The 24,063-nt window shown below is 40.5% G+C and overlaps 1 protein-coding gene across 1 annotated transcript; it reads right to left on the bottom strand.

The window, feature by feature from the left end:
• Positions 1-818: 818 nt before the first annotated feature.
• Positions 819-21,939, bottom strand: micu2 (mitochondrial calcium uptake 2). The gene is made up of 12 exons (XM_089016995.1): positions 21,701-21,939; positions 20,376-20,505; positions 19,218-19,249; positions 19,040-19,115; positions 12,668-12,715; positions 12,355-12,437; positions 11,844-11,897; positions 11,656-11,753; positions 10,923-11,094; positions 3,410-3,518; positions 3,164-3,321; positions 819-1,490 (listed from the first exon to the last, which is right to left on the bottom strand). Exons 1-12 carry the CDS (start codon positions 21,890-21,892, stop codon positions 1,389-1,391), a joined length of 1,254 nt encoding a protein of 417 aa, XP_088873121.1. The 5' UTR covers positions 21,893-21,939; the 3' UTR covers positions 819-1,388.
• Between the last annotated feature and the right edge of the window lie 2,124 nt (positions 21,940-24,063).

The raw sequence follows: 24,063 nt of genomic DNA, 5'->3' as shown, positions 1-24,063 counted from the left end.
TTACATGCAAACAGGGTCGGATATATCGATAGTCCCGGTTATATCGATATTTTTTCGGACTCCCTTGAATATCGATATAACGAGACTTTACTGTAGTACTATAGTAATATTCTGTAATGTATGTTTTTTACAGCTGCAGAGGTTCTGAAGTCGTTATACAAATCAAGCTGTATTGTATTGAGTAGCTCCATCTTCTTGTTGCATTAATCATATCAATTTGCTGAGGCCGTGAGCAAATCATTACCACAAACATTACCACGTACACATGCTGTACATATATGACTCCTACATCTTGGTATGACAAATAAGTTGGGAATCACTGAACCATCCAACCAATAAATGAAAGCTCATAGAGCAACCAACAAGTGAGCCAATGAAACCACTGCATGAAATGATTCAAAGCTTGAAATTGTCACGATGGGTAGTCAGCATTCGAAGGCTTCAAGTCATTGTCTCCTGGGCAAGGTCAGAGCTATATGGTGGCCAAAGCTGGCCTGGGTCACCCTTGGTTAATCACTGGCCACCTAAATAACAATGGCAAATTGGGATATCAGTCTGTTTTTTACAGACCTACGGTCATTGTTTCATTAAAAATGCATATTACAAGCAAGAACAGATTAAGGTGAAAAGCATCACTTGCAATACTGAAGAATGCCGATATTAAAATGTCAACTGTGTGTGTACATTAGTGTAAAAAAAGCATATGTTTTATATTTCTTTCATCAGAAAATACTGAATTGAAATAGAAAAATAAACATTCCCATGGTCATATAGGTCAAGAATTTTTAACCTGTATTTTTACCAGATTCAAAAAACATGACTGGTAACTTGATTGGCAATGAGAGACGACATTTTGCTTTTTCATGATTTTATTTATATTCAGAGTACATTCAAAGTAGAATACAAAGTAGCTTTTTAAAAAATGTCTAAACATTTTTTTTATATTTAGACAAAGAGGAAATTTATGTTTGACAAACGCTTGGTGGCAATGGCACATAGAATATTTCCTGACTGACAATGGTGGAGAAGCGCTGAATGAGGGCTGAAGCAAAACTTCAATTCTCAAAAACAGTTTTGTAACCTTTTTAGAATGATTTCATTCTCTTTGTTTCTTGTTCATTCTTAAATTTATTTGTATGGTCTCATGACTGTTGGGCATTTTCTTTGAAAAAATATACCCACCCCAAATCTTCTTTTAATACTGTGCTAACATCCTCAAAACATGATGACTGAAATTCAGCAGGAGAAAACTATTCTCATTTTACCCCCGATATTACAAAGGTACAAATTTGCACTTAAAACTTTGACTGATGAACAAAAATGGACAGAGCCGTGCTGTTGACAGATGAAGCGCCCTATCGGGTGAAGCTGTGGTGTGTCTCGGACGCTCAGATGGGACATCTGCCGCCCCCCATGGCTTCCTGAGCGCCCTTGAGGGTCTCCCGCTTCACACATTTCCAGTAGCCGGAGAAGCCATTCTGTGGATGCACCTGTATATGTTTATCACATAAAATAAAGCAAGAATTCTTGGAAAATGTCACAAGGTGTATATTTTTCACGCCCACTGTATAGAGTATGGAAGTACCCCCCCACCCCACCCTCCAAAAAAAGATTAGTCTTCACACTCATCTCATACTCAATGAATATCAACTCAATTGTATTTACATAGGACTTTAAAACACACACTACTGCATGCAAAGACAGTAGAAAGCACAAAACGGCAAAACTCAAAATCAATCATCAATCATCTGAGTCAAAACCGAAAGAATAAAGATGAGTTTTGAAACAAGTTTTAAGGATGGGAAACAAGGGGGGGTTGCCAAACGTTCAGTGGGGTAGCCCATTCCAAAAAAACCAAACAGCAATAGAAAAGGTTCGATCCACTCCAATCCTTGGTTTAGTTCTCAGTACAATGATACCTTGGCTTATGAACTTAATTTGTTCCCAGAAAGTGTGTGTACGGCCAAAAGTGTGTATTCCAAACACTAATTTCCCATAGGAAACCATTAAAATGGGAATAATCCATTCCCAAGTCCCATAAAACATAATTTTTCACCTAAATAAGCCTTAAAACGATACACAATATACCTTATTTTATGTATAATAAATGTGCTATGGTATTGTAATTAAAGAAATAAACTGTACAGTATAATAAAGTCGTTTTATTTACTTTTGTGATGGTCGTTGATGGCTTGATGGAATGGATAGCTTTTTGCATAAAGTGTCTCAAGGAGCTCTGGGTTGTACATCTTAGAAGTTGTGATATTGCAACAGCAACAGATGCAGGAAGACACACTAGAAACTTCATTAAAGCTGGTTCCCTTGCTTGTAGGTTGTTTTCAAATTATACAAATGGCTTGTGCGGGTTATTTGTGGAGCCTGATCAATTGGGTATTTTAACCACTCTGCCTTTGAACTATCAATAAAGTTGAAATAAGTCCAAATGTGTACAGATGGCTTATGCGGGTTACTTGTGGAGCCTGATTGATGGGATATTTTAACCTTGCAGTCTACACTCTGCCTTTGAACAATCAATAAAGTTGAAACAAGTCAAAATTTCACTGTTTTCGATCCATTTTCTCACCATTTCACTTTTGTTTTTTTTTTTTTCTCACTTTTGTTTTTTTGTTTCAAGCTCTGTCGCCTCACTTTCGTATGTGTGTGTGTGCGCGTGTGTGTTTCTGTAACCCCTGCCCCGCTCACTGCTGCGCATGTTTCCTCCCTCCTCTACCACAGATTTTGACTAATCACGTGCGGCTTTAACCAAAGGGCGCGGAATCGAGGAAAAAAAGCCGGCTGCCATTTTCAGCTCCTTCGTAGGAGCTAACAAGAACTGGCTCATTCGCGAACAACACATCACTCATTGTGACGCTTATGCCAAGATTATATTCTTGCAAATTTAACGTTCGTAAGGTGAAACGTTCGTTAGCTAAAGCGTTCGTAAGCCGAGGTATTACTGTACTTTCTAAAATGTGGTCCGCATACCCGAGGCAGGTACATAGCTCAAAGAGGTAAGGTTGAGCGACTAGATACACTTAATGGACGATTGCCTGACTCCTAAGGAAATTCAATACATTGATTTTCAACCTTGATTCATTCAGCTACAGCAATTCCATCTCTGAGATTTTTGTGCGACTACGTAACCACAGTGACGGATACTCACCTTGAGCCCCCGGAGAACTCTGTCCTTCATCACTCCAATGAACTCCTTGTGGCTCAGGCAGTGGTCCCCGTCCATGTCGAAAAGTTTAAACACAGTGTCCAACACGTTCTCAGACAGGTCGTGGCCTGTGGCTATCCTCACAGCACGCTTGAACTGGGCTTTGATTTTCAGAAGATGGAAACGACTGTTAATGATGGCGGGCTTCCCTTGCAATATAATATAATCGAGCGTGACAAGTGGTCTTACCCATTCCCACAGGACGGTTGGCTTCACTGATCATCTTCAGAGAAAAAGCAAAATCCTCCAGATTGTTGGTGAACAGGCAGAAGGCTTTGAACTCCTCAAATGTGATGCTCTGCAAAAGGGGTAACCAGGGGGAGGTATGCCATTTGTGTGATGCAACAAATTATTTATTGATATATCAATACAGTGATACCTCGGCTTACAAACTTAATTGGTTCCCAGAAAGTGTGTGTAAGGCGAAAAGTTCGTCTTCCAAATATTTATCTCCCAAAAGAAACCATTAAAAATGAGAATAATCCGTTCCCAGGTCCCCAAGCTGCTTTTCGGTAATGCAAGTTAACAGAAGTTTTTCCTCTTCTATTGCCTGAGACCGTTGCTTCGACAACACGGAAATACCCTTAGCCACACGCGCACCCTTCATAGCTTCCTTGTTCTTAAGGATGGGCAATGGTCGACTTAGCGTAATGGTACTGGGACGCCAAGTCACACAAATGCACTCCTCATTCGTGTTTTTCGATGATCTTCTTCTGCTCGACCGTAATGCTCTTTTTTGTTATCTTCGGCTTAACACTAGCCTGTGGTGGGGTCTTTTTCGTCCCCATAATAGCATAAATACTCCACTCGATAACAAACCACGTCCGCACTCAAAGAAACAGGGTGACTAAAACTAGTCCGCCAGCTACTGTGGCACTGGTGGACCGTGTGGTTTGGTGTTCATCCGCCGAAAACTAGTCCGCCAGCCACCGTGTGGTTTGGTTTGTCCGCAGGAAACTAGTTTGTCAACCAAGATTGTATTCTCCCAAATGTAATGGTCGTGAGGCGAAAAGTTCGTGAGCTAAAGCGTTCGTAAACTGAGGTATGACACACACACACACACACACACACACACACACACACACACACACACACACACACACACACACACACACACACACACACACACACACACACACACAACACACACACACACACACACACACACACACACACACACACACACACACACGTATGTACTATACAGCAGACATGGGCAAACTAAGGCCCGTGGGCCACATACGGCCCGTTAGGCTTTTTAATCCGGCCCGCCGAACTTGTCCAATTTATAGTAAAAACAGTGTCTGAAACTGATGACAAAAAGTTAGCGGACAACAGGGCAGATAACTTGACAACTTGAAACACAATAAAAAGACTAATCACATTAAAATAAACACAAAGTGTCACAAAGTATAAAGTTTTTTTTTTAATTAAGGATGTACCTACCACAAATGCTACCTTGCTTAATTTACGGTAAATGTCCATGACTGTAGATTTTGCTGCAGTAGTCATTTGTCATCATGGTGCACAATGCAAAGTTTGCATTGCTTGCTACAAGCCACTAAGCCCCTTTACAAGTCTCACGTACACTTTACAGTCACGGTTTAATGTAAATTTACGTTTTGTAGCATCACATATGTTGTTAGCTTCTTTTGAATCTTTCTTCTGGGCTGAGGTTCTGTGCATTTATTTTGGAAAATAATATGCAAATGCACGAACTTATAACGCTTGCGAAAGTCCGGAGGAAAGAAGAAGGCTTCTGATTGGCTGCCGTGCCGAGTATGCAAATTTCAACTGCAGGTAGCCTATGTCTGTGTGCTCGGCGACGGTACACGTGTATTGTTTGCGCGTGAAGGCGAGGGCGTCAGTGAGGAGTTTGTTCAGGACAAACCATCTATGATTTAGCGGAATTTAACACAAGTAGGTATTATTGAGCTTCAATATTTCGTTGTGTAATAATATGTTTTGAATGTTGAAAGTGATTCTATTTTTCAATAAATGTTGATTTCTTTAACTTTGCACCTTCGATTGAAACTTATTAAAAACAGACGCAATCTTGATAAATCACAGTGCATATGTTATTTTAATGTATTTCCATTTCCTCCTCCCAGTATCTGCAAAATAGTATGTAAATGCCATATCTTGCATATTCCTTGAGACAAATTTATTAACTGATCAGAGATATTTTTCACATTTGAAAGACAGATAATAAATTGGGTTGTAGTGTCCTTACTGTGCTATGAGGTTTGTACACACTATATTTAAAGGACAACTGGCACCATTTTTTTTTGGTTTCCCACTGACATCAGAAAAACGTTTTATAGCATCTAAAATACCCAAATCAGGCAGGCTGATATTTTTAGTTAAATGAAAAGCACCAATAAAATGACTTCAAAATGAATCCGGAAATGGCCAGTTTCAGAAGGTCCCACCCCCAGTTCGTGACGTCACGCCAAGACGTCTTGCCTTGCTCGAGAATCAAAACAATGGCTTCAGATTCAGAGAAGATGCTTTCTCTTTACTCATCCAGTTATGAATATGATTCAAATAGTTCTGAAGAGGAAAGCATAAATGTTTGCAATTGATTCAAGGAGTCCTCCCATATCAATTCGAGCCGTCAATGACAGCAATGTAGCACCCAGAAAATGCAGAAGATGGCGCCCAAGATCCGTTAGAAATGGGATTACAGTAAAGTCTCGTTATATCGATATTCGCGGGAGTCGGAAAAAATATCGATATAAACGGACTATCGATATATCCGATCCTGCGGCATGTAAATTTTCTCCTTGCGTTCATAGAAATAGTATCGTAATAAGCAGTACTATCGATATAACCGATGTCGATATAACGAGACTTTAACAGACTTTAAAGTACCGCAAAATGCATTGTGTGTCGCTTTCTCGGTCAGGGGCGGTCCAAACGTGACGTCACATGGGGATCGTCATCAACTCGAAAACAAGACTTCATGAATATTTAGTGCGAGTTTTTAAACGTAAACTATAGCTATATGCTGTGGAATCTTTGTAAAATACGCTCAGTCGAAGTCGTTTGAAGTGATTTTATAAATTATGGAAATAACGACGTCCGGAGGCGTCGGTTGTCCTTTAATGCTTTAGGTTTAGTATTTCCGGCCCAAACACTCACTCCAAATGCTCCTGGCCCGGCCCCTCTGTCAAATTTTAGAACCGAGTCAAAAAGTTTGCCCACCCCTGCTATACAGTGAGACCTTGGCTACGAACTTAATTGGTTCCCAGACAGAGTGTGTAAGGCGAAAAGTGTGTATCCCCCCAAAAAAATTCCCATAGGAAACCATGAAAATGAGAATAATCCGTTCCCAGGTCTCCATAAAATATAATTTTCAACTAAATAACCCTTAAAACTACACACAACATACCTCATTTTTTATTATACCTTATGTATAATAAAGTCACTTTATTTACATTTGTGATGGTCGTTGATGGCTCTTAATTGACACCTGTTGCTTTCTGACTTGTAAGATCTTACGAAACTGAGGCATCACATTATCATTCATCATTTTGATGATTCTCATAGCTTTTTCTGGATGGAACTGTTCAATAAAAGCCTGCACATCAACTCCTGGATGGCCTGCTTCTACTTCTCCTCTTGGAGGCAAATCAAATCCTCTGTGTTGAGGACATCGCTGCTAACAATCACCTCGGCAAAGCAAACTCTTGAACTTGCCAGCACAAGACACAGCGAGGGGTCGTAATCATGTCACTAGTGAGGTGACAGCGACTGCTTGAAATGTCCCAGTACCGGTGATGAGGGGATCAACACGCACACTCGCGATCCCGGAAAGCACCAAACTTGCGCGATCGCGGCTAACAATCACCTCCGGCAAAGCAAACTGTTGGACTTGCCAGCACAAGCGTCGTAATCATGTCACTGGTGAGGTGATAGCGACTCGTTGAAATGAAATGAAATTGAAGTGACTTCTTCGGCTGTCGGAGGTCGCGAGCGGCGGCCCCGCCCCAGCTGATGCCACGCACGTGGCAATTTTGGTGTCATTAGTCACGTGAAAGCATCGACTAAATAATGCCTTTGTGTAAAGCTTTTAGGCGAAGGATGGTAGCAATGGTGAACGGTACCGGGTTCTTTATTTGTAGAATGGTCGTAGAAAGTTACTCTCAGGGAAGTGACACACAGCGCCAGAGATGTTTCAGGATGAGATTTACATGACAGCCGCGGTGTGCACATGTGACGCCACAAACGCACACCTCGTTCGTGTTTCTCAATGATCTCCTTCTTCTCCTCGACGCTGATTATTAGAGGATCATCTTGCATTCATTTCCTAATCGTAAAATTATCTGCAAAAAGCTCCTCGGAGGCGATCGTGTGAATTCAGAGAGAGGGGGTGTGGAAAGGTGCGCCGGCTGGAGCGCTGTTCGATCGTGTGCTTCCGCTGAAGATCCGAAGATCACTCCGCCAGCCGTGGTGGGTGTGTATCGCGAAAAGTAGTGCGTATGTCGAGGTTTAATTTTCATAAATTTGACGCTCATAAACCGAAAAGTACGTAAGGTAAGGTGTTCGTAAGCTGAAGTCTCACTGTTATAATTTTTGTGTACCTGGCCAGCGGGGATCCTCTTCCTCATGTTTTCCCAGTAAACCTCATTGTCTTCCTCATTGGTGTAATGGAGCAGCCACTCGGCGAAATCCTCCCGTCGCATGGTGTCCATTCCTTTGGAGAACTGCAGGAACTCCATCTCCTGAACCTCAGCCTGGAGATCCTCCATGAACCTAAGCAACGGACAATTGACCAAGCAGTTAACAAAGTCATCAAAAAGCAACCTCAAAAATAATACAATAAAATAAAAATACATTTCATTAATAAAAACATTTCATTAATTCCAAAACTCTCGAGTACACTTTAAGTTTTTTCTGTGGGTGAGCAGCGGCAGCCACACGCGCCAGCGTTCACTCAACCCGGAAGTAACTCAAATACCTATGTCTGTGTGCTCGGCGACGGTACACGTGTATTGTTTGCGCGTGAAGCCGAGCGCGCGGTCAGGACAAACCATCTATGATTTGGCGGAATAACACAAGTAGGTATTATTGAGCTTGAATATTTCGTTGTGGAATAATATGTTTTGAATGTTGAAAGTGATTCTATTTTTCAATAAATGTTGATTTCTTTAACTTTGCACCTTCGATTGAAACTTATTAAAAACAGACGCAATCTTGATAAATCACAGTGCGTATGTTATTTTAATGTATTTCCATTTCCTCCTCCCAGTATCTGCAAAATAGTATGTAAACGCCATATCTTGCATATTCCTTGAGAGAAATTTATTAACTGATCAGATATTTTTCACATTTGAAAGATAAAAAATAAATAAATTGGGTTGTAGTGTTCTTACTGTGCGATGAGGTTTGTACACACTACATTTAAAGGACAACCGGCACCATTTTTTTGTTTCCTACTGACATCCTTTTTGTAGCATCTAAAATACCCAAAACTGATATATTTAGTCAAATGAAAAACACCAATGAAAATGACTTCAAAATGAAGGTCCCACCCCCTTGTTCGTGACGTCACGCCAAGACGTCTTGCCTTGCTCGAGAATCAAAACAATGGCTTCAGATTCGGAGAAGATGTTTTCTTGTTACTCATCCAGTTATGAATATGATTCAAATAGTTCTGAATAGGAAAGCATAAATGTTTGCAATTGATTAAAGGAGTCCTCCCATATCAATTCGAGCCGGCAATGACAGCAATGTAGCACCCAGAAAATGCAGAAGATGGCGCCCAAGATCCGTTAGAAATGGGATTACAGTAAAGTCTCGTTATATCGATATTCTCGGGAGTCGGAAAAAATATCGATATAAACGGACTATCGATATATCCGATCCTGCGGCATGTAAATTTTCTCCTTGTGTTCATAGAAATAGTATCGTAATAAGCAGTACTATCGATATAACCGATGTCGATATAACGAGACTTTAACAGACTTTAAAGTACCGCAAAATGCATTGTGTGTCGCTTTCTCGGTCAGGGGCGGTCCAAACGTGACGTCACATGGGGATCGTCATCAACTCGAAAACAAGACTTCATGAATATTCAGCGCAAGTCTTAGAACGTAAGCTATAGCTATATGCTGTGGAATCTTTGTAAAATCCGCTCAGTCGAAGTCGTTTGAAGTGATTTTACAAATTATGGACATAACGACGTCCGGAGGCGTCGGTTGTCCTTTAATGCTTTAGGTTTAGTATTTCCGGCCCAAACACTCCCTCCAAATGCTCCTGGCCCGGCCCCTCTGTCAAATTTTAGAACCCATAGCGGCCCGCGAGTCAAAAAGTTTGCCCACCCCTGCTATACAGTGAGACCTTGGCTACGAACTTAATTGGTTCCCAGACAGAGTGTGTAAGGCGAAAAGTGTGTATCCCCCAAAAAAAATTCCCATAGGAAACCATGAAAATGAGAATAATCCGTTCCCAGGTCTCCATAAAATATAATTTTCAACTAAATAACCCTTAAAACTACACACAACATACCTCATTTTTTATTATACCTTATGTATAATAAAGTCATTTTATTTACATTTGTGATGGTCGTTAATGGCTCTTAATTGACACCTGTTGCTTTCTGACTTGTAAGATCTTACGAAACTGAGGCATCACATTATCATTCATCATGTTGATGATTCTCATAGCTTTTTCTGGATGGAACTGTTCAATAAAAGCCTGCACATCAACTCCTGAATGGCCTGCTTCTACTTGTCCTCTTGAAGGCAAATCAAATCCTCTGTGTTGAGAACATCGCTGCTAACAATCCCCTCGGCAAAGCAAACTCTTGAACTTGCCAGCACAAGACACAGCGAGGAGTCGTAATCATGTCACTAGTGAGGTGACAGCGACTCCTTGAAATTTCCAGTACCGGTGATGAGGGGATCAACACGCACACTCGCGATCCCGGGAAGCACCAAACTTACGCGATCGCGGCTAACAATCACCTCCGGCAAAGCAAACTGTTGGACTTGCCAGCACAAGCGTCGTAATCATGTCACTGGTGAGGTGATAGCGACTCGTTGAAATGAAATGAAATTGAAGTGACTTCTTCGGCTGTCGGAGGTCGCGAGCGGCGGCCCCGCCCCAGCTGATGCCTCGCACGTGACAATTTCGGTGTCATTAGTCACGTGAAAGCATCGACTAAATAATGCCTTTGTGTAAAGCTTTTAGGCGAAGGATGGTAGCAATGGTGAACGGTACCGGGTTCTTTATTTGTAGAATGGTCGTAGAAAGTTACTCTCAGGGAAGTGACACACAGCGCGAGAGATGTTTCAGGATGAGATTTACATGACAGCCGCGGTGTGCACATGTGACGCCACAAACGCACACCTCGTTCGTGTTTCTCAATGATCTCCTTCTTCTCCTCGACGCTGATTATTAGAGGATCATCTTGCATTCATTTCCTAATTGTAAAATTATATGCAAAAAGCTCCTCGGAGGCGATCGTGTGAATTCATAGAGAGGGGGTGTGGAAAGTTGCGCCGGCTGGAGCGCTGTTCAGTCGTGTGCTTCCGCTGAAGATCCGAAGATCACTCCGCTAGCCGTGGTGGGTGTGTATCGTGAAAAGTAGTGCGTATGTCAAGGTTTAATTTTCATAAATTTGACGCTCATAAACCGAAAAGTACGTAAGGTAAGGTATTCGTAAGCTGGTCTCACTGTTATAATTTTTGTGTACCTGGCCAGCGGGGATCCTCTTCCTCATGTTTTCCCAGTAAACCTCATTGTCTTCCTCATTGGTGTAATGGAGCAGCCACTCGGCGAAATCCTCCCGTCGCATGGTGTCCATTCCTTTGGAGAACTGCAGGAACTCCATCTCCTGAACCTCAGCCTGGAGATCCTCCATGAACCTAAGCAACGGACAATTGACCAAGCAGTTAACAAAGTCATCAAAAAGCAACCTCAAAAATAATAAAATAAAATAAAAATACATTTCATTAATAAAAACATTTCATTAATTCCAAAACTCTCGAGTACACTTTAAGTTTTTTCTGTGGGTGAGCAGCGGCAGCCACACGCGCCAGCGTTCACTCAACCCGGAAGTAACTCAAATAGATAGCAAGCTAGCTATCTATCAAATAGAGAGCTATTCGCTAGTGAATAGATAGCTATTAGCAAGCGAATAGATAGCTAATAGCCAGCGAATAGATAGCTAATACCTAGTGAATAGATAGCTAATAGCTAGCTAGCTATGTAGGTAATAGATACAGATGCTAGCTAAATAGCTAGATAGCCAGGTAGATAACAAAATAGCCAGCTAATAGATTTTCAAGACGTCTTGAATGAGGTCATAATGACAAGTGAAGCTGATATTATTGTGAAGAGATCCATTTTGATCAGTGACGAAATTCCTGTGGAATTATGTATCCAGGTTGATGTTATCATCTGATAATGACTGAGAGTTTCATTACTTGCGGAACTGTTGATATTGCAACTTGTTTTCTCCTCTCTTTCCGAAGAAGTATGCCTGCAGCGTCGTGTTTACATGGTCTCCGTCCTCAACTGATCTCTGTAGGAGTCCAAAAATTTAAAAACACGAATGAACAAATATACACAGAAGTTTGTTGCCAGATAGTTTATGAAACATACGTTTTTTTACCTCTGGATTATCCTTTGAAACTTGCCTTTTACTTTTCCCAATTATTTTCTTCAGCTGAAAAACAAGAAAAAATCATTTTTATGAATCACTGTGATCTTTATCCAAGCCATACTTGTTGCCGAAGAGAAAAAGAAAACGTGCACTAATTCTGGAAGCAGCCTGCTTGTATACCTGATAAAATAGAACCCAGACATGCAAGCACGGAGCATGGACACACTTAAAGACACAATGTCGTTCGGTCATTCATATGGTTTGGCAGTCATGACCGAAAGAGAAGTGCTGAGTCAGGCTACAAGAGATGCAAACATGGAAGAATATTGGCCTGGAACAGTTTCTGCAACCTTCACCTTCCAACTTTGGCAGCATCAATTGCAGACCATCCGGCAGCATAACAAACGCATACAGTGTGACACTTGAACTAAAAACAACAAATCCTCCAGCCAGCGATACATTTGTGAGAACAAAAAAAAAAAGTCAAATGTAATGTAGTACGACTGTCATTCAGTTTTACCTTCATGAACTCCTTTTTATCCACTTGCTCGTTGCCATCCACATCAAGCATTTTGAACGCAATGTGAAATCCTGTTCGCGGCTCTGCCACATCAAACAGCATCGGTTAACAATTTTGATATTGAATCAAATTTGCCGCTTTAGCTCACAATTTTGAGGGACGGTGGTTACTACAGTGGACAATTTATCATGGTATCATGTTCCAGGGTGCATGCAAGGGTTAATAAGAGAAAATGCATTCAGGAATTGGGCAAAATGTGACAGCCAAATCCCTTCACCAGGAGTATGATAAAAATGGCCGTTCATTTACTTACTTGTCAGAATAGTCAACAAGAACAGGTACTCTGTGTAGGATATCAAACCTGAAATTACATTATGTCACAGTTATAAATGGAAAAATACAATGAAACAGTATTACAATAAATACAAGCCTTTACACTATTACATGGAAAATCTAAATGATCAAAGCTTGGAGAGTTTGCAACATTTTAGTTTATGGCAAAGGTAATGAAGGAAATAAGTACATTTAGTTAGCCATTTTAAACATTGTGTAGGATGAACATGAAAGTAGTGATTTGTCCAGTATGAAGAGTGCTTTGGTTTTAATAAATGGAAGAGCGAGCAGAATCCAGTGTTTGTTGGGGGTTATGTTTGTGCAGGTGCTGGGGTCAATGGGTCAGGTGGTTCTCATCACACAGGGGACGTGAAGAAGTACAACATGACCAAGGCTGTATGGAGGAGGTGAACAGCTACAACATAAACCAACAGTGCTTGACGGGGACGCAACTGGAGATATATCCGCTTCATCCCGCCAAGGAGGAGGACGACATCACAGACCAGTGAAGGACAGGGATCCAACCAACTGTTGATTTCTTTGTTTGAGTCAAATTGAATAGGCATTCTTTAAAACTGGGCTCCTCTGTCTCAATCTTTGTCTCTCTTTTGTCTCACCTACTGACTTTGAAGACACACGAATATTTTCTGCGTCGAAGAGCGTCAGAATTCTGTATTACATCAAATTGTTAGGAATAAATTATCTGTGAGCAACTTGCCGGCTTTTTTGGTGATCCCTCTCACAACGAACATGCTAATTGTTAGGTTATAACGTTGCACAATAAGGTAAATATTTAATTCCGTTGATAATATTTACTATATTAAAGGACAACCGACGTCACTTTTTTGTTTCCTAACTGACATCAGAAAAACGTTTTATAGCATCTAAAATACCCAAAAACATGATATTTTTATTCAAATGCAAAACACGAATAAAAATGACTTAAAGTGTCCAAAATCTGCAAAAAATTTTGGCCATTTTCAGAAAGTCCCGCCACCAGTTCATGACGTCACGCCAAGACGTCTTGCATTGTTGGAGAATCAAAACAATGGCTTCAGATTCGGAGAATGTGCTTTCTTCTTACACATCCAGTTATGAATATGATGCAAATAGTTCTGAAGAGGAAAGCATACCTAGTTGCAATCGATTAAAGAATTTATTCCGTGTCATTTTGAGGCATCTGGACTGCAATGTAGCGTCCCAGAAAAGAGGCAGAAAATGGCGACCTCTTGTAAACATGACAGTGTATTGCGTTTCCACAGGATGATAAATTCCTTATATGGAGCTTGGACGCCCTCTTCTGGCGCAACACGAAGTTTTCAGACCAAACAAGCATTGATGTGATGGAAGGACTGCTACAATGTACCCTTTTTTTTCAGTCAGGGGCGTTCCTTCGGTGACGTCACGTACGACTCGTCACCAACACAAAAACAAGACTTCCGGAATATTCAGCATGATTGTTAAAATGTAAAATATAGCTATATGCGGTGGAATCTTTGTAAAATACGCTCAGTCGAAGTCATTTGAAGCCATTTTACAAATTATGGACACAACTTGTCCAGAGACGTCGGTTGTCCTTTAAACGTAACTGTTAATGCCAATATTAGCCTGTAATATTTTAACCTAACAGTAATTAAACATAACCCACATCCATCTGTGTAGGATATCTTCTGTCTTATTCGTTTTCCCACAGTGGTTTCTTGAGAAAATGATTGACGTCTTGTAGAATTTTGTGCATGGGTGCGTTACTTTTTTTTGGGTATACTTATTATCATAAAAGGAATCCAAACAAATTAGTGGACCAAATTTAATGTTGGACACCAAAACATCAAGCATACTGACGAGGCCGCCTAGAATGGAATTGCCCACCCATGCCTTTCAGCTCCTAATCTCTTCCTACACCGTGACAATGAGAGCGCTATTGCCACCTATCGGAGGGATTGTGTAATTACATTTTAATTGAGGCAGGAAATAAATAATAATAATAATAATAAATTTCACTTTTTTCACTTTCAAACCCCTCAAGGTCACTTTACAGTCACAGAACAAGTTTTTCTGTGGGTGAGCAGCAGCAGCCACACGCTTCAGCGTTCACTCAAAGAAAGTAACTCAAATAGATAGAAAACTAGCAAGCTAGCTAATAGATAGCCAATAGATAGTTAGCTAGACACCTAGCCAGCTAACTAGAAAGATATAACCAGCCTGCTACATAGTTAGCTAGCTATATAATAATAATCTCATCTCATTTTCCGTACCGTTTATTCCTCATTAGGGTCGCAGGGGTTGCTGGAGCCTATCTCAGCTGTCTTCGGGCACGAGGCGGGGGACACCCTAAATTGGTTGCCAGCCAATCGCAGGGCACACAAAGACGTACAACAGTCACTCTCACACTCACGCCTAGGGACAATTTGGAGTGGTCAATCTGCCTGCCATGTGTGTTTTTGGAGTGTGGGAGGAAACCGGAGTACCCGGAGAAAACCCACGCGGGTCCGGGGAGAACATGCAAACTCCACACAGGGAGGCCGGACCGGGACGCGAACCGGCGACCTCTGCACTGTGAAGCCGGTGTGCTAACCACTCGACTATCGGGCCGCCCTATAATAATAATAATACATTTAATTTCTAAGCGCCTTTCAAAACTCTCAAGGACACATTACAGTCACGAGATCTTTTTTTGTACGGGTGAGCAGCGGCAGCCATTCGCGCCAGATTACCCGGAAGTAACACAGCAGCAAAGTTATGAAAGGAAGAGGAAACAAAAGAAAGAAGTAGAAACAGAAAATACAGGAGCTGCTCCGAATAGCTAGCTAGCTAGGTAGCCATGTTCAATATTTGCCATCGCAGGGTGGGGGATGAACTATATTAAAAAAAGGGTTACATCCCTATTTTGAAAAACAACTTCAAAACACAGGCAAACAAGATGGCGCCGCGAGAGTGGCTGTCTTTCCAGCAGCTCCTGTATTTTTTACGACTTCTTTCTTCCCTTTCCTCTTCCTTTCATAACTTTGCTGCTGTGAAATTGATAAGAGAATAAGAAGTTATCACATTTAAAAGTTTCATGCTGTTATATGCTTGGTCAACATGTGTGACTCGAATACACAATACAAGCACAGACAACCTGGGGTCAATCAGGTCAACAGACACAACAAGTTAAACTGTCATCTTCATCTAGGAGATCTGGTCTTGGACAGAATTTAGGACTTGGGATACTCCTTTATCACCGAAGCAATTTACGACTTAAAACTCATTCACTGGAAGAGCTCATTAGCCAGGTTAAAATTTTATCAGTTCATGGAAGAGACAATGTTTTATTGCTAACAGCTGTTTGCGCTCAGAATGTTCCAGGGGCGTGGTTTTCTAACCAAGAAAACTATGTTTTACTAATGTATCACTTAAATTTGTATATACTCTCAATAAATAGCTTGGCTGAGGGCTGCAGAATTCAGGCGTCTGTCATGAATGGCTATGTCTCCTGCCAGCAGTAAGGACAATATTTCTGGGTCCGAGCCTTCGTCCACAGTGTCCGATCAAACATCTCTGACAGAAATGAAAATTTCTCCACTGCGAAACGAATAAAGGTACATCCAATCTAATCCAATCAAAACATTGATTGGTCATGACCAGAGCCCTGAGCACCTGCGAAAATGGTTTCCCCCCCGACATGTCTCAAAATGGGTCGATTTTGCTTTTTAACTCATGTTCGACAGACTAATGAATCACAACCTCATGTTAGGACATGGGAAGGCACATCCTCATATTATCAAAAACAACAATTTGTGGTTGACTTCCACTTGAAAGTTTTTATGAGAGCAATATTTGACCCTGGAACGATGGAAACAATGGTGGGTGGCCTCCTGGTTTCAAGGTTCCGCTGCATGTGTGTAAAATAAATGTATTATTATTATTATTATAACTGCTATAATCAATCAATCAATCAACTGCTATAATCAACAAGCTCGCAGCAAGAAACAGAATGTTCAGCTGACACTAGACTTACCATTGTCACCCCAAAGTCTGAACAAAGTATTGCCAGGCCGAGCTTTGGAAGCAGCAACCATCATCTTTTCTAGTTCCTACAGAAATGTCAGAGTAGATGCAAAGCAGCGCTATTATAACCAACATAAAGTGAAACATTCCAATTTACTTATCTACTATATGCGGGGAATTACTCTTACTTTTGTCGTGAGGACTCTCTTCTGGAGCTTTCCTACAGAAACATGCATTAAAAAAAAACCTTTCCACTCTTTAAGTGTATACAGTGATACCTCAGCTTACGAACTTAGTTGGTTCCGAAAAGCGTGTCTTTCAAACATTAATTTCCCATAGGAAACCATTAAAAATTAGAATAATCCGTTTCCAGGTCCCCATAAAACATAATTTTCTCCTAAATAAGCCTTAAAACTATACAAAATATACCTTATATTATGTATAATAAATGTGCTATTGTATTGTAATTAAATAAATAAACAGTACCATATAATAAAGTCGTTTTATTTACCTTTGTGATGGTCGTTGATGTAGTTGCCTCTTCATGATATCCGAGTGAAGTTGCCGTGCTTTCTCGGTGATGATACCCTCACACACTGTCCCCTACTAGCTACTCTTCATTAATCCAAATCAACAGAAGTTTTTCCAACCTCTTCTATTGCCTGAAACCGTTGCTTAGACAACACAGAAACACCCCAAGCCCCACGTAGCAATGGTCGATTTAGCATACTGGTACTGGGACGCTAAGTCACATAAACGCACACCTCATTCGTGGTTCTCGATGATCTCCTTCTTTTGCTCAACCGTAATTTTGTTTTGCGTGCTCTTAGGCTGAACACTAGCCGGTGGTGGGGTCTTTTTTGGATTTGCCTTTATTAGTCTCGCAGTGGAGAAATTTACACATTTCACAGCAGCAAAGTGATAAAAGGAATTTTTTTGGTCCCAAAAAAGCAAAAATATCCACTCCATAACAAACCACGTCTTCACTGAGTGCACTCAAAGAAAGTGGATATGGAAAAGTAGTCCGGCAGCCATGGTGGCACTGTTCGGCTGTGAGGTTTGGTGTTTTTCAGCCGAAAACTAGTCTGCCAGCCATTATGGCGCTCCGTGTTTTCCCGAAAACTAGTTTGTATGCCAAGATTATATTCTCGCGAATTTAATGTTCGTAAGGCGAAAAGTTTGTTAGCTAAAGCATTCGGAGGCCGAGGTATCACTGTATATTTGTTTGTATCTGTCAGGTATCTGTGGAATCAACAGCTGTTCTTGACAGAATGTTGTATGCTGCCATTAAACATGCATGCACTTACGATCAACATTTTCCAGCATCACAGAGAAGAGAAAGTCTCTTGGTGTCATGAAGGGCTCTTCTTCATAGACAATTGAGGCAAACTGGATGAAACGCCTCTTTCTGGCAGACATTTGGGGAACTGCAGGCTCCTATAAGACAAAATGTTAATATGTTTAACTATAAAATTATTGGAACAGATATATCCACTGCTAAATTCCTCCAAAAAGTACAGGTACTCACTTGAGGCGTCACACTCGTGATTACTTTTTTTGAGTGACGACAGAACCGATGTTTTTCCAATTTAAGAGGATAAACCACTCACGATGACGTAGAACAGGTTCCCTACTGTTTGTACAACTTTTACATTTTTTTTCAATCTTAGATGCATTCCCTAATTTGTTGTTGACAACCTCACTTCAAAACATTTTAGATAATATTTTCAAATCCAAATGGTCATAGGATCATATTTTCAGTCGTTCATTCATTTCATAAATTCTATCAAATACAAATGACACGTAACAGTGATATTTTTGTTCCTTACAATGTATATTAACAACACAGCGAAGTTTTGTTAATATTCAAAACTTCAATTAGTTTTATTCTCAGCATAGTACCATTTATAAAAACGATGTACAGCAAAGAGCCATTTGTTTTGTATTGTTTGCACTCTTATAACACAATGATTTTACTTTAAATGTTTACAACATAATACCTTACCAAAATCAGGCTTTTAAGATTTAATGCCGTTGGAATTTTTATTTTAATAATTATAATCTTCAAATTGTTATCATGAGAAAAAAACTATTGTTTCGCATTTACAATGGAATTCACCACCTATTACCCACTGGTGAATTGATTTGTCCCAAAATTATGTGCTTCAGTGTTCAAGCTTTTCAATTAGACCAGTTTTATATGGTGAAGGTTAGTGGGTGGCCTCCTGGTTTCAAGGTTCCGCTGCATGTGTGTAAAATAAATGTATTATTATTATTATAACTGCTATAATCAATCAATCAATCAACTGGTATAATCAACAAGCTCGCAGCAAGAAACAGAATGTTCAGCTGACACTAGACTTACCATTGTCACCCCAAAGTCTGAACAAAGTATTGCCAGGCCGAGCTTTGGAAGCAGCAACCATCATCTTTTCTAGTTCCTACAGAAATGTCAGAGTAGATGCAAAGCAGCGCTATTATAACCAACATAAAGTGAAACATTCCAATTTACTTATCTACTATATGCGGGGAATTACTCTTACTTTTGTCGTGAGGACTCTCTTCTGGAGCTTTCCTACAGCAGAAACCAGAAACATGCATTTAAAAAAAAACCTTTCCACTCTTTAAGTGTATACAGTGATACCTCAGCTTACGAACTTAGTTGGTTCCCAGAAAGTTTGTGTAAGGCGAAAAGCGTGTCTTTCAAACATGAATTTCCCATAGGAAACCATTAAAAATTAGAATAATCCGTTTCCAGGTCCCCATAAAACATAATTTTCTCCTAAATAAGCCTTAAAACTATACAAAATATACCTTATTTTATGTATAATAAATGTGCTATTGTATTGTAATTAAAGAAATAAACAGTACCATATAATAAAGTCGTTTTATTTACCATTGTGATGGTCGTTGATGTAGTTACCTCTTCATGATATCCGAGTGAAGTTGCCGTGCTTTCTCGGTGATGATACCCTCACACACTGTCCCCTACTAGCTACTCTTCATTAATCCAAATCAACAGAAGTTTTTCCAACCTCTTATATTGCCTGAAACCGTTGCTTAGACAACACAGAAACACCCCAAGCCCCACGTAGCAATGGTCGATTTAGCATACTGGTACTGGGACGCTAAGTCACATAAACGCACACCTCATTCGTGGTTCTCGATGATCTCCTTCTTTTGCTCAACCGTAATTTTTTTGCGTCCTCTTTGGCTGAACACTAGCCGGTGGTGGGGTCTTTTTTGGATTTGGATTGGATTTGCCTTTATTAGTCTCGCAGTGGAGAAATTTACACATTTCACAGCAGCAAAGTGATAAAAGGAATTTTTTTGGTCCCAAAAAAGCAAAAATATCCACTCCATAACAAACCACGTCTTCACTGAGTGCACTCAAAGAAAGTGGATATGGAAAAGTAGTCCGGCAGCCATGGTGGCACTGTTCGGCTGTGAGGTTTGGTGTTTTTCAGCCGAAAACTAGTCTGCCAGCCATTATGGCGCTCCGTGTTTTCCCGAAAACTAGTTCGTATGCCAAGATTATATTCTCGCGAATTTAATGTTCGTAAGGCGAAAAGTTTGTTAGCTAAAGCATTCGGAGGCCGAGGTATCACTGTATATTTGTTTGTATCTGTCAGGTATCTGTGGAATCAACAGCTGTTCTTGACAGAATGTTGTATGCTGCCATTAAACATGCATGCACTTACGATCAACATTTTCCAGCATCACAGAGAAGAGAAAGTCTCTTGGTGTCATGAAGGGCTCTTCTTCATAGACAATTGAGGCAAACTGGATGAAACGCCTCTTTCTGGCAGACATTTGGGGAACTGCAGGCTCCTATAAGACAAAATGTTAATATGTTTAACTATAAAATTATTGGAACAGATATATCCACTGCTAAATTCCTCCAAAAAGTACAGGTACTCACTTGAGGCGTCACACTCGTGATTACTTTTTTTGAGTGACGACAGAACCGATGTTTTTCCAATTTAAGAGGATAAACCACTCACGATGACGTAGAACAGGTTCCCTACTGTTTGTACAACTTTTACATTTTTTTTCAATCTTAGATGCATTCCCTAATTTGTTGTTGACAACCTCACTTCAAAACATTTTAGATAATATTTTCAAATCCAAATGGTCATAGGATCATATTTTCAGTCGTTCATTCATTTCATAAATTCTATCAAATACAAATGACACGTAACAGTGATATTTTTGTTCCTTACAATGTATATTAACAACACAGCGAAGTTTTGTTAATATTCAAAACTTCAATTAGTTTTATTCTCAGCATAGTACCATTTATAAAAACGATGTACAGCAAAGAGCCATTTGTTTTGTATTGTTTGCACTCTTATAACACAATGATTTTACTTTAAATGTTTACAACATAATACCTTACCAAAATCAGGCTTTTAAGATTTAATGCCGTTGGAATTTTTATTTTAATAATTATAATCTTCAAATTGTTATCATGAGAAAAAAACTATTGTTTCGCATTTACAATGGAATTCACCACCTATTACCCACTGGTGAATTGATTTGTCCCAAAATTATGTGCTTCAGTGTTCAAGCTTTTCAATTAGACCAGTTTTATATGGTGAAGGTTAAGAAATTCATCGATGTTTGAAACTGATTGTACAAAAAAAAATCACGCCCAAGATCTCGACACTCTTCAAACATCGCCAGAAATTGTTATGGTTATAACTTTCACAATATCTGTCACAGGAAACGAGACTTACATCACTTGATGCGCCTTGAAAATATCTGCTTTTGCCCCGAGAATATATGTTTCATGCAAGTCGATTTATCATCCGTTTTTGCACATAGTGAAACATGATCCTCTTGCCATAACACGTTTGACAATCGGGTTAAGGCTCGGTGCTTCATGAACTGTCACAATCGGTGCAAAATAGAAGTATGTCACTTTTATTTATAAACATGCATACAACTAATACACAACAACTTGCGTCTGACAGGTGAGGGTAACATTTACGACTTGTGAGAGAGCGAATAGGTGCGTACTCACTTTTTGCTCTTCGGCGTGAACGACGAAGACAGGAATGCTTCGGTTCGCGTTATACTGATAAGAACAACCCATAAATCCAGTCGCGACAACAGTGCCGCAGACAACAGCTCTGTGCCATGTTAAACCTTTCAAAGATCGCAAGCCCCTGATAGAGCTCCTCAACAAGTAAGCAACTTTTCCAACGAAGGCCATTTTTTCAGCAGAAGCTGAGTGAGCTTCCGAAGCTGGTGCTTGACAGGCCCCGCCCAGGTGTGGTCCCAGACTAGGTCACGTGGTGCTCCCCTCTCTTTAAAGGACAACCGACGTAACTTTTTAGTTTTTTAAACTGACACCAGAAAGACGTTTTATAGCATCTAAAATACCCAAAACACGCAGGATGATATTTTTAGTCAAATGCAAAACACCAATAAAAATGACTTAAAGTGTCCAAAATCTGGAAAAAAATTGAGCTGCGAATTGGGCATTTTCAGAAAGTCCCGCCCCCAGTTCGTGATGTCACGCCAAGACGTCTTGCATTGCGAGTAAATCAAAACAATGGCTTCAGATTTGGAGAATATGCTTTCTTGTTACACATCCAGTTATGAATATGATTCAAATAGTTCTTAAGAAGAGGAAAGCATACATGTTTGCAATCGATTAAAGAATTATATGTGCCATTTTGAGGCAACACTGGGGGAAAATCTCTCACCCAAAAAAAAGAGGCACAAAATGGCGACCTCCAGTGGCCACCTCCGCTTCCACAGGCTGATAAATTCGTTATATGGTGCTTGGACTCCCACTTCTGGCCTTCTGGCGGCTTTTGGGTGCAACACGAGGTCCCCAGACCAAACAAGTCCAGCAAAATACATTGACGTGATGGAAGGACCGCTACAATGCGTCTTTTTTACGGTCAAAAGGCGGTCCTTTAGTGACGTCATATACGGACTCGTCACCAACTCAAAAACAAGACTTCCTGAATATTCAGTGCGAGTCTTAAAACATAAAATATAGCTATATGCGGTGGAATGTTTGTAAAATACGCTCAGTAGAAGTCATTTGAAGCCATTTTACAAATTATGGACACAACTTGTCCGGAGACGTCGGTTGTCCTTTACAGGACACCTTTTTTTGTTTCCTAAAAACGTTTTATAGCATCTCAAATACCCAAAACACGCAGGCTGATATTTTAGTCAAACGCAAAACACCAATAAAAACTGACTTAAAGTTGCCCAAAACGGCCAGTAATGAGCTTAAAACTGGAGATATTCAGAATGCCCCGCCCCCAATGTTGTGACGTTTTGTCAGGAACCGCCTTCACAAATGTAAATTTTTCCACTGCGAGACTAATAAAGGCAAATCCAATCCAATCCAATCCAAACCGCTTTGCTCCAGAGTCCAGAATCAAAACAATGGCTTCAAGGAGATTCTGAGAAGAGCCTTTCTTGTCACACATCCAGTTATGAATATGATTCAAATAGTGAAGAAACCGATGAAGGAGAAGATCTGGACTCCAACGATAGCAGCCAAGAAAATGCACAAAATGTTGCCCCAGCGGTGATTCGACCAGAGCTAGATATTGGACGCTTACAGAATACAGAATGGTTTGTGTGTCGATAATTAGTCTACATGTAGGCGCAGGGAGCTTTTGACAGGGATGTGGTCAGTAATTGTGATGTCTGCTTCTTGGCTTCAGGTGAATTTGTCACAACTGCCAAGCAATGGAAAAGCCTGAACAATGTCAATGTTGCCACGAAATAACAAAAGTGAAAGCAGTAATGGATGAGGAAAGCAGCCCTACCTGCATCACTGAACACCCGGGTTTCTAGGCACTCTGCTTGAATCAATATGTTCTACAGGCTATGTATCGAGATTATGTCAGGTGATATGGAGCACCGCCAGGTCTAAGAGAAATACATCAGTAAGTATCAGGCTAGTTTTGGTATGACTTATTGACCAGACAATGCGGTAACAAAATGTATATTTATATTTTCAGAAAATACTGCTATGTAGCCTATCGGAATTCTGTACGGCTTTGCTGGGTGTACCTGGGACGTTCGGTGATGTCATGATCTGGTTGGTGACCAACGAGTGGCGCTGTCGGCCCCGCCTGCACAGGTGCTGGTCATCCCGATCAGTGGCAGACTGCTACGTTCGGATTGGTGACCAACGGGTAACGCTGTCAGCCCTGCCTGCAGCCTCCCAGGTTCTGGTCGTTCCAATCAGTGGCAGTCAAAATGACTCCCGCACGACCATTCGGTGTCGGGTCATTGTATGCATTGTGCATTGTGTATTCTCTGTATGCTGTGCATGTGTTTGTTTCATCTTGGCAGATTTTTACTCTTGTTTTTTTTCATTGATACTTTGTATTTTTCTGTTCAAATGAT

Source organism: Hippocampus bargibanti, linkage group LG16 (assembly GCF_051943395.1).
Source record: "Hippocampus bargibanti isolate YZ-2025 linkage group LG16, ASM5194339v1, whole genome shotgun sequence".
NCBI lineage: Eukaryota > Metazoa > Chordata > Actinopteri > Syngnathiformes > Syngnathidae > Hippocampus > Hippocampus bargibanti.
This window is presented reverse-complemented; position numbering and strand designations above follow the sequence as displayed.